This window comes from Parus major, unplaced genomic scaffold (assembly GCF_001522545.3).
Source record: "Parus major isolate Abel unplaced genomic scaffold, Parus_major1.1 Scaffold371, whole genome shotgun sequence".
Classification (NCBI taxonomy): Eukaryota; Metazoa; Chordata; class Aves; order Passeriformes; family Paridae; genus Parus; species Parus major.
In genome coordinates this window covers 37,463-50,834 of record NW_015379295.1, presented here as the reverse complement: position 1 = coordinate 50,834, position 13,372 = coordinate 37,463, and the positions used below count along the sequence as shown (strand labels likewise).

Here is a 13,372-nt window from a genome sequence, read left to right as displayed (position 1 = left end):
ATATGCAATATATACAATATCTAAAATATTTACAATGTTTACAATATCTAAAATAAAACAATATAAAAATTATACGATATATACAGTACATAAAATACAAGCATAAAAATGAAATATAGATATAAAATATATAGGATGAAATGTATGTAAAATATTAAAATTAAAATCATTAAAAGGTAAAAATAGAAGAATAATAATAAAAAATTTGAAATATATAAATATTATATAAATATGCGGCACAAAGAAGTATGTAATATAGTAATTTTCGATGTTCATATATAATATTAAATATATATAATATTTTATATTTCAATTTATCAATATATAAAATATATAGTTATATAATATTCTATATTTCTATTTAGATTTCAATTTCTACTCATATTTCTTATTAATAATCTTTTATATATTATAAAATATATGTATTTACACTTGGAGAATGTTTATGTGATTTTAATAAATATAAAATAACTTATAATGTAGTAATATATTATATAATATATACATATAATAATATTATAATATTATATTTTATGTTATTTATAAGCATGGTTTCTAAACATAGAAATTAATAAAAAATCATAGATATAAAAATAATGTAAACCAATATGTAAAATACATAATAATATGAAATACGAAAACACCATAAAATAATGTAAGATATATAAAATACAATATATAGCTATATAAATTATAATATATACTGTATGTAAATACATTTTGTTATTTTAAATATAATATTGTAATATATAAACTCATAATAAATGTAGTTACATATATAGTTATATATAACATGATACAAGAATATAAATCTGTAATTTTTAATATAATACATTAAAATATACAATATATGATAATAAATATGACAAAAATAATAGAAAAATAACTATAAATAAATTTTATTTTCAAACTTAACTGGAATAATTAAATAGCAAATGGCAATGACTTATTTTAGCTTACATGAAAAGGCAAAATTCTTTTAATAATTATTTTCAATGAGATTAATTAATTGGGAAATTTCCCCAAAATTCTCTTTTTCCTCTGCAGGTTTGTGGAGGACAGAACTACGTGGGACATTTACAGGCAGTTCATGTGGGGGGCGGGTCTGCTCATCAGCCCTGTCCTAGAGCCGGTGAGGAAACTGGGACAAAATGGGCAAAATGAGGAAAATCCCAAAAAACCACCCAAATACCCGAAAATTGGGATTTTGGCATGAAAAGCCCCAAAATGCTTCATTCCAGGGTGTGTCCGAGGTGCGCGCATATCTGCCTGATGCCCGCTGGTTCAATTTCCACACTGTAAGTTCCCCAAAAGTCCCCTTTTTCCTGATAAGAAAATGGAATTGGAATTAGGTTAATTAATTATTTGGAACATATGTATGTGAAAAACATAATTATTATCGTTTAACTGAGTGAATTTTTCCCCCAAATGTTGAGCAGGGGAGGAGCAATAGTGATGGAAAAAAATTACCTTATAAATATATTTTATTTTATTTTATTTAACTTTATTGTCTTTTATTTAATTTCATTTTATTTCTACCTTTTGTTATCTTTATTTAATTTGATCTTATTTTAACCCCAGTTTAAAATTTAGTTTATTTTAATTTTTCATCATTTTATAGTTCATTTTTCTCTATTATTTCTCAATTTAAAATTTTAATTTTATTCATTCTATTGAATATATTTTTTCACTGTTTTTATTTTATTGCATTTAATTTCATGACACCTTATTTTATTTTCAGTTTTATTTATTTTATTGTATGTATTTCATTTAACCTTATCTCATGTTATCTTAACATTAATATTTTCTGTTACTTTATGTTGTCTCACTTTGCTTTACTTTATCTCATTTCATAAATGCACAATAAATTACCTATGTTATATAAAAAAATGAAGTTTATACTACACAAATTTTGAAAAACAGCCTGAGAATAAAGAATATTTTTGAAATGTAAAGATTTTATTCAGTTCAATGAGTTCAGTTGAAAAAATAAATTCACTAAGTTTAAACAGTCAATAGCATTCAATGAAATCAAATCAAATTTAACAAAATTCAATAAAATGCAATAAATTAAAAAAATTTCAATCTCAATAAATGTTAAAAAACAAAAAAATTTCAATAAATTTTTAAAAATCTAGATGAAAAAATGTTGATAGAGTTCAATATACCAAAAAAATAAACACCCAGCAACTTTTTTAAAAATTCCAATACATTGGATCATTAAGAAATTTAATTTTCAAACAGCAATAACATTCAATAAATTTAAGAGTGTAAAACCCAATTCATTTTTAAAATTTACCAAAATTTGATGTATCTGAAAGTTTTTTAAAAAATCAAGAAAACACAAAAATTTCAAAATCGATAAAACTAAAAAGAAAATTCAATAACTTCAAATAAAATTAAGAGGCTCGTTTTGGGTATTTTGTCATAAACTTTTCATTAATTTTTGGTAAATTTCTCACACTTTTTGTAAATATCTATATGTTTACATAAAATTTTGTCAATTTCTGTCAATTTCTGTCTCCTCTTAGTAAACTAGTTTTTTAGTAAATTTTTGTAATTTTTTGTAAGCTTTCACAAATTTCTTAAATTTCTAGCAACTTTTGTAAATTGCTGCTTGCTATTGTAAAATTTTTGTCAGTTCTTAGTAAAGTTTTGTCAACTTTTGTGAACTTCTGTCGATTTTAAGTAAATGTTTTGTACTTTCTTTGTAATTTCTTGTCCATTTTTTGTCCTTCTTTTTGGTGATTTTTTTCTCAATTTTTTGGTCAATTTTTTGCAAAACTCTGTGATTATTTATGAATTTAACCATTTTTCGACATTCCCCAGGACGAGGAGGTTGTATTCCGTCGCCAGTTCCAGAACTTTCCAGCACCCCTGGGCCACATCAACCTCCATGTGCGGGGAGGCCACATCCTCCCCCAGCAGCTCCCGGCCAACAACACTTGGTTCAGGTGAAAAACGGGGACAATATCCTAGCGTTTGGGGTTTTTAACTGGATAAAGAAACATAATGTGAATCTCTACGTATTTTAAACTCCTATTATTAGTGTATATTTAATATTTGATATGTATATATTAATGTATAATTACATATTGAATATATAATGCATTATATTATATATATTATATGTAATGTAAAACAATATATTAATATTTCTATTTTTTTATCATTTGTCTTTAAATTTTCTGTATTTTCTTATATTTAATATATTTTGTATCTTTCAATAGATTCAAAATAATAATTGTAATGGTAGCAATAATAATGTTTAATATAGTATTATTATATTATCATCTTATAACTTAATACTATATTAAACATATACACACATATATAATGCATTAAAAATGTTATATATAATTTTATAATATGTAATAGTATTTCTATAATAAGTAATTAAAATACTCCATTGTTATATGTAATTAAAATATAATTTAAATTATTAAATTATCAAATACTAATTTATATTTTATAAATATATTTTAATATAATGTTATAATGTATTAAACATTATTATTACTACATTACTATTATGATTTTTTGTTTATCAAATATATGAAATATATAAAATATATAAAAAATACAGAAAATTTAAAGATATAATATGAAAGAGAAAATATTAAAGATAAAAGACAAAATACTAAATATAGAATATATGGTATGGTAAGAAGCACCAACCAAATAAAATGTGGCCAATTAAAATTGAACTGCAATTTATTCTGTTGGTTCTTGGGATTGTAAATTAATAGAATATAAAATAAAATGTAATTCCTACCATTAATAATTTTTATCATATAAGTAATTGCATTGCTGTATACTCCTTTGCATGATATTTGATATTATATATGATCTTAAATATTAAATGTAAAAGCATACTTTATGCATAAAAGATATTTTCCATATTTATAAATATGTATATATAAAACATATAGAAATATAGAGAAACATTATACAATATATAACTTGTAAAACATATGTTTTATATTGCTTATATAAAATAAAATTTAATATAATTATATAAATAATATAAATTAATATACATAAAACATAATGTATAAAATATTTGTTCTTATAATTACGTATTATTTATTATAGATATATTGTATGTTGTGTTTCATCTTTAATAACCCTCTTTTAATTTTGTATTAAATTAAAAAATTAAAAGTAAAATTATAAAATAAGAATTTAAATATAAGTACAGCATTTTCCATACATAAAGGTATACTCATTCATACTTAATATGCATAAATATTAATACATGTAATAAGTAGCATAGTTATTTTAAACATCTCATATAATTTTAACATAAGTACACAGATAATATATATTATGTATTATTTGCATATTAACTAAAGTATATAAATATGTGAAAGGCATCATATAGTAATATTTTATATCTGGTATAGAAACTGTATTTATTATATATAATAACATATTCCAGAATATATGTAAAATAAGAGATATTTCTATTTTGTATGATATATTGTTTATAATCATTATATATAACATAAATAACAATTATATATTATTACGTAATTTCAGAATCTAGAAACAGACTATAAAAACACATTAGATTAAAACTTTAAAATAAATATGTAAACATATGTAAGCATGCAAATATACATAAATACTTAGTATATAAATACATAAATATATGAATATGTAAATAGGTAGATATATACAAATCCACAATATTATAGATATTTAAATACTAAAATACTTAAATATGTAAAGATGTAAGTATGTAAATAATATATAAGTATGAGTGTATCAATTTCTACAAATATAAACAAAGATAAATATATAATATAATTTACGTGTGAAATATAAATTATATTTTTATCTATTGAAAATAAACCCTGCAATCAAAATCAAAATTTTAAAAATCAATTCCAAACCCAAAACTCAAACCCATTCCCTCAATCCCACTAAAATCCCAACACCAACATAAGGAGCCCTCCCAATTTCCTCTCAGCTGGATCTCTTTCCCTCTCATTTCATTTTCCCAATTTCCCACCTGTGTAATCCCAAATCCCCTGGATTTAGGTGCCAAATCCTAAAAGTTTGGTTTTTCCAGCCGCCAGAACCCGCTGCTCCTGACTGTTGCTCTGGACGACGCCCAGGAGGCCTCAGGGAACCTCTACTGGGATGATGGCGTGGGCATCGGTCAGCCTCATTTGCAAAGTTAATTAATACATTCATTAATCAACTCATGGCCTGCTGGCACAAATTTCCCACCTTTTTTTTTTGGTCCTTAATTTGAGTTTTTGGGGATTTCTGGCTGTTTTGTGAAGCGACAAAACCAAATAAAAATATGAAGGTGTTGAGGTTCGTTAACGAAGATAAAATGCAAAGAAGTGAAATTTGAAGGAATAAAAAGACACATTAATGGCTAAATTAAGGTTAAGTTCCTTAATTAAAGTTGCTAAAATTAAGTTAATAAAAGCTTCTTACAGTAAAAAGGATAAAACTTAGCTAATGTAAATTTTTATTATATTCATAAAAATATTCTGCAGTAAAAGGATGAAGTATTTTATTTTGGTTTAATTTTTGTTTGATTTTGTTATTTATGTTTATTTTCCTTTTCTTGTGGTTGTTTTTTTTTATTGTATTGGTAAGTTTATAGGTTAATTTTTCTTTTATTCATCACTTTTGTATTTGTTTTACTATTGATTTTTTTGTTTTATTTTTAGTTTATTAATTTTCATTTAAATTTTTGGGTTTATTTTATTGAGTTTAATTTTATTAATTTTTATTCATATTTATTTCTTTTTATTGGTGTTTTGAATTTATTTTTATTCTTTTCTTCATTTTTATTTTCTCTTTATTTTCCTCATTTTTTGTTTCTGTTTATTTATTTTATCGTCTTTATTTTGTAAAATTATGTTTTATTATTTATTTCATTTTAATTTTTAAAAAATCTTTATTATTTTTTTTTATTTTTTATTTTATGCATTTAAATTTTTTTCTTATTAAATTTTAATTTTACATTTATATTTCACCTTATTTTTTAATTTTATTCTTTATTTTTATTTTATTTTTGATTCCATATTTTTGTTGGCTGGTCCAGAGGTCTGTCCGACCGCCAGCACTGCCACCGACTATACCGGATAGGGGTCATGCAAGGAATTGCTGTCCAAGGGGTCTCGGGTGGTTCCCAGTGAGGAGTAACTCCTATTAACAGTCTGAGGCTTCAAGTGATCAGCTCTTTAAGAAGTGATTTCAGCTCTTGTAGTGACCAGCTCAGATCAGCCCAGTTCTGCTCATGGGTTACCCCAGCCGATGCATAGACGAGAGACAGGAGGCCGTGTAGAGTTCACTAAAAGTGGCTAATTCCCATGAGAGTAAAGAGTCCTTTATTGGCAGTCTTCAGCGAAGGGGCCAGTGACGGTCACGTCCACTGAACTGGGCAAAAGCTGGAGTTTTTATAGCCAAGGGGAGAATTGGGAAAATGACCAATAGTTTAGGATGGGGAACTGGGCAAAAGCTGGAGTTTTTATAGCCAAGGGGAGAATTGGGAAAATGACCAATAGTTTAGGATGGGGGTAAAACGACCAATGGTTTACAAGGAGATAACATGGGGTCCCAAAGCAGGAAGGGGCCCACAGCTTGGTCACCATGATTAAGTACTCTTATCTTAGGGGGCAGATCACCAAGGAGGAAGCCTGTCACAGGACTGGCTTTCCTCCACACCATATCTTGTCTGTATTTTTTTATTTTATCAATTTTAATTTTTTTTCCATTTTAAATTTTATTTTTATAGTTCCTTATCCTATAATTTTATCTTTTTGTTTTTCTTTATTTTTAATTGTTCTTTTCTATTTTAATTTTAATTTCCATTTCAATTTTAATTTAAATTTAATTCTCATTTCAACTTTATTTTTATTTTATTTCTTTGCTCACTCCAGACACTTTTGAGAAGGGCGAGTACCTGATGATGTCGTTCACCGCCAGCTCTGTGAGTCCCAAACCAAATTTTTAACCAAAATTTCCTTTTCAACCACTTCTTTATTATTTGTCCTCTTGTTCTAACCATTTTAATCCTCTTTTAGCCCTTTTCCTCTTTAATGTTTTTAATAGGTTTTTTCCTTTTTTAATATTTGTAATAGTTATTAACCCACTTTTCCTCATTTTTTTTCTCCTATTTTTATCCTTCTAATCCCATTTTTGTCTTTCTCATAATCTTTTAGTCCCTTAAAACCTCTTTGTGCCCTTTTTAGTCCCATTTTAATCCTTTTAACCTCTTTGAGTCCATTTGCTTCTATTTGAACCTTTCCATTCAATTTTAGCAATTTTCCATCCTGCTTGAATCCTTTTTAATCCTATTTCAATCCTCAAATCTTCTTTTTGTTCTTTTTGATGCTTTTTAATAATTTTAATCCACTTTTAATAATTTTCCAACAATTTTAATCCCATTTTAGTCTTTTCCATCATCTTTTAGTCCATTAAAACCTCTTTTGACCCTTTTCTGTCCCATTTTAGTGCTTTTAATTCTGGTTTAGCCATTTCTCATCTCATTTTAGTCCATTTTCATCCCATTTTAGTCAGTTTCATCCTGTTTTAATCCATTTCATCCGATTCTAGTCATCTTCATTCAGCTTTTGTAATTTTTAATCCTATTTAAGTCCTTTTCATTTTGCTTTAATATTTTTTGTTCCAGTTTCTCCTTTTTCATTCTGTTCTAATCTTTTTTTTATCCAGTTTTATTTTTTTAGCAGTTTTTGTCTTTTTCCTCCTGTTTTTGTCCATTTAATCTGGTTTTCATTTATTTCATCCCATTTTAGTCTTTTTGAAGTACTTTTAAATCTCATTTTTATTCTTTTAATCTGTTTTAATCCTTTTGATAACATTATAATTATTTTTAACACCATTTTAAATTATTAAAGACTCTTTAATCTTGTTTTATTCCATGTACATCCAGTTTTAATGTTTTTACACCGTTTTATTTCAACATACATTTTGTATGTATATTTTGTATACTGTATTTTTATTTTATTTTTAATATTTAAAAATATTAAACTTTTTTTAATCCTCTTCTCGTTCTTCCTAATCCAATTTTAAACCTTTAAAATCCCATTTAAATCCCTTTTATCCTCTTTTAAACCCTTCCTAATCATTTTTTAATCAATTTCAATATTTTTTTCCACCGAAAAATTCTCACCAGGCAGGTATTTTTACTATTTTTACCTTTTTTTTTTTTTTTCAATTATTCAATGTCTTTTTTTTTTCCTTGGTAGCAGAAATTCCATGGGAAAAGGTGGAAAACTGATAAAACCCAAACCATGAGAATTTGGGGGGAAATGAGTAAACCCACAAATAATTTATTGATTAAAAAAGAGAATTAATGGGATTTAAACAGGATTTTAAATTAAATTTAAATTAAAAGGTTTAAAATTGGATTAGGAAGGATGAGAAGAGGATTAAAAAACATAAAATCTGGGTTAAAATAAAACAGTGTAAAAAGGATTGAAAGACATGAAAACAGGATGAAAATGGAATAAAGCAGGATTAAAGAGTCTTTTAAATACTAATTTAAAATGGGGTCAACAATAATTATAATGGTATTAAAAGGATTAAAACTGATTAGAAGGTTGCAAATGGGATTTAAAAATATTCTGAAAAGACTAAAATGAGGTGAAATGGATGAAAAAAAAAGAAAAAATCACAACCATCAAACAGGTGTGGAAAGAAGGGGAATTCTGAGCAATCTGAGAAAATCCCTGATTTTTTTCTCCTTCTCTTCAGAACATTCTGGAGCTGCGGGTGCTGCATGGGGGGTACATGGACCCAAATTCCCTGAAATTCACAGAAATCAAGGTGCTGGGGGTCCCTGGGAGCATACAGGAGGTGACAGTGACACGCGATGGGCTTGATGTCCCGTCCCCTCATGCCGTGGCCCATGACCCCCAAAAACAGGTAAATTCCAGGCAGTTTGGGGTTTCTAAAACTCTGGGGTTTTGGGGCAAAAAAGCGGCACCGGAGAAACCCAAACTTGGTGTGGTTTGGGCAAAATTTGTTTTTTTGGAGAGAATTAATGGGAATTAATGAGTGGAAAGTTGATTTATGTTAATGTATGGATCCAAAATGGCTGTTACGGGGCAATATGTTAAATAATGTGTATATAGTATATGCTATATATTATATACTATATATAAATAAATTATATATCAAGAAATTTTATATATATATATATTTCTAAAAGTTATATAATATATATTCATAACTATAAAATCTACATAATGTGATACTAAGCGCTATTTTCTATATTACATAGTGATATAGATGATATATTACATAATATATAAAATTATTATGTAAAAGAACAGAAATAAATGTTATAAAATCCACAGCAAAAAGTACCAAAGGCTCCCGTAATTAACCAAAAATTTCACAATTGTGGTAAAATCCCACAGGAACTGCCTGGGAGTCATTTTTTGCTGCTTTTTTTTTCCCAAAGGTGCTGAAAATCACCCAACTGGAGCTGGAGCTGGGTCAGAACTACACCCTGAAATGGGCCTAAAGCCCCAAAAGAGGCGTTGCACTGGAAATTGGAACTTTCTCACATCCATAAATTATTTCTCGCTTTTTCTGCCTCTCCAGATCCTTAAAATAACTTTATTATTGTACTAAAAAATGTGTAAAAAGTTCTTGCTTTGTTAATTTACTCAGAGCTAATTTATTCCTCATTATTTTACTCTGCCTTAATCTACTCCGTGTTAATCTACTCCGTGTTAATTTATTCTGTGTTAATTTATTCACGAAGCTGCCGTTCTGCTCTCGTTATGTGGGATTTTCCCATTTTTAATAATTTTGGCTCTCCCTACAGCTCCGTATTTGGAGCTGTGAATTTTCCGTGGGAAACAAGTTTTTTTGGCGATTTTTGAACATTAAAAATTGATGAATTCAGTGAATTTGATGGAAGTATTGTGAATGGAGGAAAAGGGAGGGTGACAAATCCATGCAAATTCTTCTTCTGGCCTCATTTGCACATCGTGAGTGGGGAGAAGGATTTAATTACGGTGTTAATTAATATGGATGCTAAATGCAAAAAAGGAAGGAGGGAGCACAATGTCAGTGGGAAACCAAGTCACAGAACTTTCTCAGACTGGCCTGAGAAGTGTGGCCTGGGAAATCATAAGGAGGAATCAAATCAGTCCTTAGAGACAGAAGACAACCATGCAGGTGTTGTTTGTCACCTTGTTGTTTTCTTACAAGAGAAGGTCAAGGGGTAGTGTACACAACAGACCAGTGATGGTGATGTGTTAGTTTAATGGCCAATGAGAATTTTACCTTTCTGGACCTTCTCAGACCTGTCTATAAAACAAGATCTGGAATAATAAAACTTGCTCTCTTGTGCAACTCAGAAGAGAGTCCGTGTGGTTACTTTTGCTGTTCCAAATACAGAGCGACATCTGGTGGACCCCAACGTTTGTTGCAGCTGAGACTGAAAACGTGTCTCCCGTTTCTCCTCTGAAGAGAGCTAAGTAAAAAAATTCTCCTGTGCTCTCCTGGAGGGAAATGGTCTCTTCAACCACAGGTCAGAGGGCCCAGCTGGTGACCGGGCCCGGAATGGTAAATCTCAACAAAGTTAGAGTTTAGATTCCCAGGATAAGCCACTGCATTTGCATATTGCACTTGTGAGCCATTGGGACAAAAGGTTCCTACAATGGGGAACTGAAGTTCCACTGAGGAACAAGTCATCCTCTTTGCATGAAAGGACACTTTTCCATGCTTTGGGCTTACTGTCTCAGAAGATTCCATGCATGCCTTATTCCAGTGGGCAAAAGCCCAGGGTTTTACAGTAACCACCAACAATGCCTTTAATCTCAGTATCTGGCAGTTGATGGAAGACCATGTATGGTCCGAGTTAACTAACGGAGATACCAGCGTGTGTACACTGGCAACCACCTGGGGCATGCTCTCTAAAGCATTACAACAGTGCCCATCTGGGGGTGGTGATGAGGTGATGGAGGATTTGGATGCCAGAAATGCCTCTTCTATACACACTGAGAGGCTGGAGGACAGGACCAGGAACAATTTAAGTAGTGTTTCCTCAGCTCTGCCCAGACTCTCAAGGGACATTGGACTTGGGTGAAAAAAGTCTCTCTCCACGAGACTATGTTCCTCCAAAATATCCTTCCCCCAGGATATTGTAAGGCCAAAGTATCCATCACCCAGGGAATTGCTTGAGAGGGCTTCATCAACAGATGGGTGGCGGGAAAGCGGCAAATGTCTGCCTCCATTTGCGCCCTCCACAGCACCATTCTCAGCACCTCAAGTGGCCGTGGGAGAGCCTGCACTACCGATGGTTCCCTTTGCCCCCACCCCCGATACCCCCTGCGCCCTTTTCTCCTGCTGTACTGCTGACAGTACATCAGTCCCCGCAGCAGACCCCCAGCATGGTAGGAGGGGTCTTTCCGTCAGCGGCCCCCCCCCATCACCACCAGTTCCATCTGTGGGGCCTGCACATGCATCAGAATTGCTGGGGCAACTGCCTCTGCAGACCATGGCGTGGTGGGAAGTGCTGCCCCCTCAGCCCTTTGGCTTCCAGCTATGGGGCCCGTGCCTGAGCCTGCACGGCCTCCTCCCCCCTGCCCAAAGCAGATGCTCTGCCACCATGCCTCCTGCTGTTTCAGAGCAACCATCTGTGGTGCCCGCAGCTGCTGCTCCCCTCGCCTCTGCATCTCTGGCAAGCCTGCCCTCCTCTGCTCCCTGTGCATCACCTCACACACCACTTCCCCAGGACACAGACCGTGATCCAGCTGGCGACCAGCACTCCGCCCCACAGTGGGGCAGCAGTCTGCCAGCTGAGCACTGAAACTGCCAAGCTGTGAGATCACCCCAGAGCCATCTCTGGACACTGCCACCGTGCCAGGTCACCGTGCATCCGAAGCGCCTGGGACACTTTCAGGAAGCAGAAAAAAAGCAAGCTTTGGAAATGGGAGATTAGGATTTACTAGAGAGGATATGGGTGCTCTATTGTATAGTTGGTACTTCTTTATCATCCCAGGTTTTGTCTCTGCATGGTCAGTTGGGAAAACAAAAAGTTGAGCAGAGGGAGGAAAGGTTTCTAGAGGTTTTATTCTGATGTTTCTTATCCTTGTAGTCCTGTTCATAAAGTTTATTTATTCCTTTTAAGTTTTATGCCTGTTTTGCCCTTCTCCTAATCCATATCTGGTGATTTTAGCCAGCACTAAAGGGATGAGGGGGGACCCAGGATGAGTTTGGGGAGGCTGGGTGGGTCATGAAGGGACCCTCAGGAGTCTTGCAGGGGGTGAGGAGGGCAAAGAACAGGGCAACCCCTAGGATGGCTTTGGAGAGTTGGAGCTTCCATGGCAGTGTTATGGGGAGATCTGCCCATGGAATTTCATGGGAATGGCATGGCAGTGAGATCCATCTACAGAATTCCCACAGGAATGGTACCACAGCGGGATCCATCCATGGAAGTGCTATGGGAATGGGATGTCTGAGATCCAGCCATGGAATTTCCATGGGAATTCCCATGTTCCCAAAATTTGCCCTCCCAAATCCTACATTCTCATACCCATATTGTCATGGGAATTCTGCCCTCCCCACCCTTACACTCCAGTGCCTCCCACCCATATCTGACATAATTCTGGAAACATTCCCTGCAGCTGTGACCCAGGGAATTTGTTAATTCCTTGGCCTGGATCTCATGGGTCCTCATGGTGGTGCCACATTTTCCATCGCAGCCCCACAGATCCCCCAGCCCCAGCTCCCCCCACTCAGCCCTGCTCTGGCTGTGCCACTGCTGCAGCATCTACAGCTCCTGGGTGGCCCTGTGCCGATGCCGCTCCTTGTGCCAGCTCTAGCTATCCCAAGACCCCAATTCAGCTCCGGCCTCCATGCCCAGCAGCTGTGGCTCCACCCAGCCCCACTTGCTGCAGTGGCACTGGAAGGGGATCCCAGCCAGGGACCCCATGGTCATGGACTGCAGGAAGCCCAGGCCAGGCTCCGACAGCGCCGCGTGCAGGGAACGCAGGGAGAGGAGAACTGGGGGGAAACGGAGATTTGGGATCGGGGAGGTCACATCTGAAGGAAGGGGGAATAGGGTGTTGGGGGTTAAGTGTCTTTTTTTTTGGTTCTGGCGTGCCCGTGGAATTTTCATGCATTAGTTGTGGGGACAACCCAACTGTGGGTATTTATTGGGTGCTTTACAAAAGACAAAGAGTGGCCAGGCCCAGGGGGGGAAAGGGGGGCAGGAAAAAGGATGGTGGGGACAGGTTGGCAGGCTTCCTTCAGCTTCGGAGAAAGACATTTTTGGGCACGGAGCTGTTGTGGTGAAGAGAAGGGAATTTCGCCATCACCCAGACGGAGCGGCTGCTTCTTCTCCTTCTCCCCTCTTTGTTGG

The 13,372-nt window shown here is 33.1% G+C and overlaps 1 protein-coding gene across 1 annotated transcript in view; it reads left to right on the top strand.

Annotated features, from left to right (window-relative positions):
- LOC107198914 (maltase-glucoamylase, intestinal-like) overlaps positions 1-10,363 on the top strand; it is a 58,793-nt gene extending 48,430 nt beyond the window's left edge. The window contains exons 38-44 of the mRNA XM_033511591.1: positions 1,048-1,132; positions 1,242-1,298; positions 2,830-2,954; positions 5,078-5,166; positions 6,909-6,958; positions 8,746-8,916; positions 9,458-10,363. Of these exons, the coding sequence (XP_033367482.1) occupies positions 1,048-1,132; positions 1,242-1,298; positions 2,830-2,954; positions 5,078-5,166; positions 6,909-6,958; positions 8,746-8,916; positions 9,458-9,520 (640 nt within the window). The 3' untranslated portion in view covers positions 9,521-10,363. The remainder of the gene's footprint in view (positions 1-1,047; positions 1,133-1,241; positions 1,299-2,829; positions 2,955-5,077; positions 5,167-6,908; positions 6,959-8,745; positions 8,917-9,457) is intronic.
- The last annotated feature ends 3,009 nt before the right edge of the window (positions 10,364-13,372 follow it).